Source organism: Haliaeetus leucocephalus, unplaced genomic scaffold, assembly GCF_000737465.1.
Source record: "Haliaeetus leucocephalus isolate CR32 unplaced genomic scaffold, Haliaeetus_leucocephalus-4.0 Scaffold840, whole genome shotgun sequence".
Taxonomy (NCBI): Eukaryota; Metazoa; Chordata; class Aves; order Accipitriformes; family Accipitridae; genus Haliaeetus; species Haliaeetus leucocephalus.
In genome coordinates this window covers 1,803,700-1,804,207 of record NW_010973276.1, presented here as the reverse complement: position 1 = coordinate 1,804,207, position 508 = coordinate 1,803,700, and the positions used below count along the sequence as shown (strand labels likewise).

At 77.2% G+C, this 508-nt stretch overlaps 2 protein-coding genes across 5 annotated transcripts in view; one reads left to right on the top strand and one right to left on the bottom strand.

Annotated features, from left to right (window-relative positions):
* The window catches only part of KCTD10 (potassium channel tetramerization domain containing 10), a 13,653-nt gene extending 13,574 nt beyond the window's left edge, over positions 1-79 (bottom strand). The window contains exon 1 of the mRNA XM_010582071.1: positions 13-79. Within this exon, the coding sequence (XP_010580373.1) occupies positions 13-15 (3 nt within the window). The 5' untranslated portion in view covers positions 16-79. The remainder of the gene's footprint in view (positions 1-12) is intronic.
* A 91-nt stretch (positions 80-170) lies between these two features.
* Positions 171-508, top strand: part of UBE3B (ubiquitin protein ligase E3B) — a 24,115-nt gene continuing 23,777 nt past the window's right edge. For all 4 annotated transcript variants that reach the window (XM_010582065.1, XM_010582066.1, XM_010582067.1 and 1 more), the window contains exon 1: positions 171-458. The gene's annotated coding sequence lies outside the window, so the exon portion shown is untranslated. The remainder of the gene's footprint in view (positions 459-508) is intronic.

Sequence of the window (508 nt, the reverse complement as noted above, 5' to 3'; positions counted from 1 at the left end):
CCGCCGCCTCACCATGAACGGCGCAGCGCAGCCCCACGGACCGAGCGAGCGGGAGCGCCGGGGCGGGGGGAACTTCCGCCCCTCTGGTGTCACTTCTGCCGCGGCCCGGGTGCGCCACCAAACCCTTCCGATGTTCCGCTCCCTCTCCCCGCGAGGTGCCGCGCTGCACTCCCGCCTCCGGCCCGACCCGACCTATCCGGCGGCAACGAGATCCGGAGCCGGCTTCCCTTTCTCCCCTCAGCCGAGCGGAGCCGGCGGGCGAGCGAGAGAACGAGCGGGCGGAACGACAGCGGCAGTGCGAGTTGCCGGCCGGAGCGAGACCGCGGACACGGGAATACGAGGCGGGGGCTGCCGGGCAACCGGGCTGAGGGCCTCGGCCTCGCGGGCGACGGATCTGTCCCGGGGCCGCTCAGCCCGGCCCGGCCCCCGTCGGCGGTGTAGGCGACGGCGGGGCGAGGGCGAGGGTGAGGGCCTGGGCCTGGGGGGGGGGGGGCGGGGGCGGGGGGGG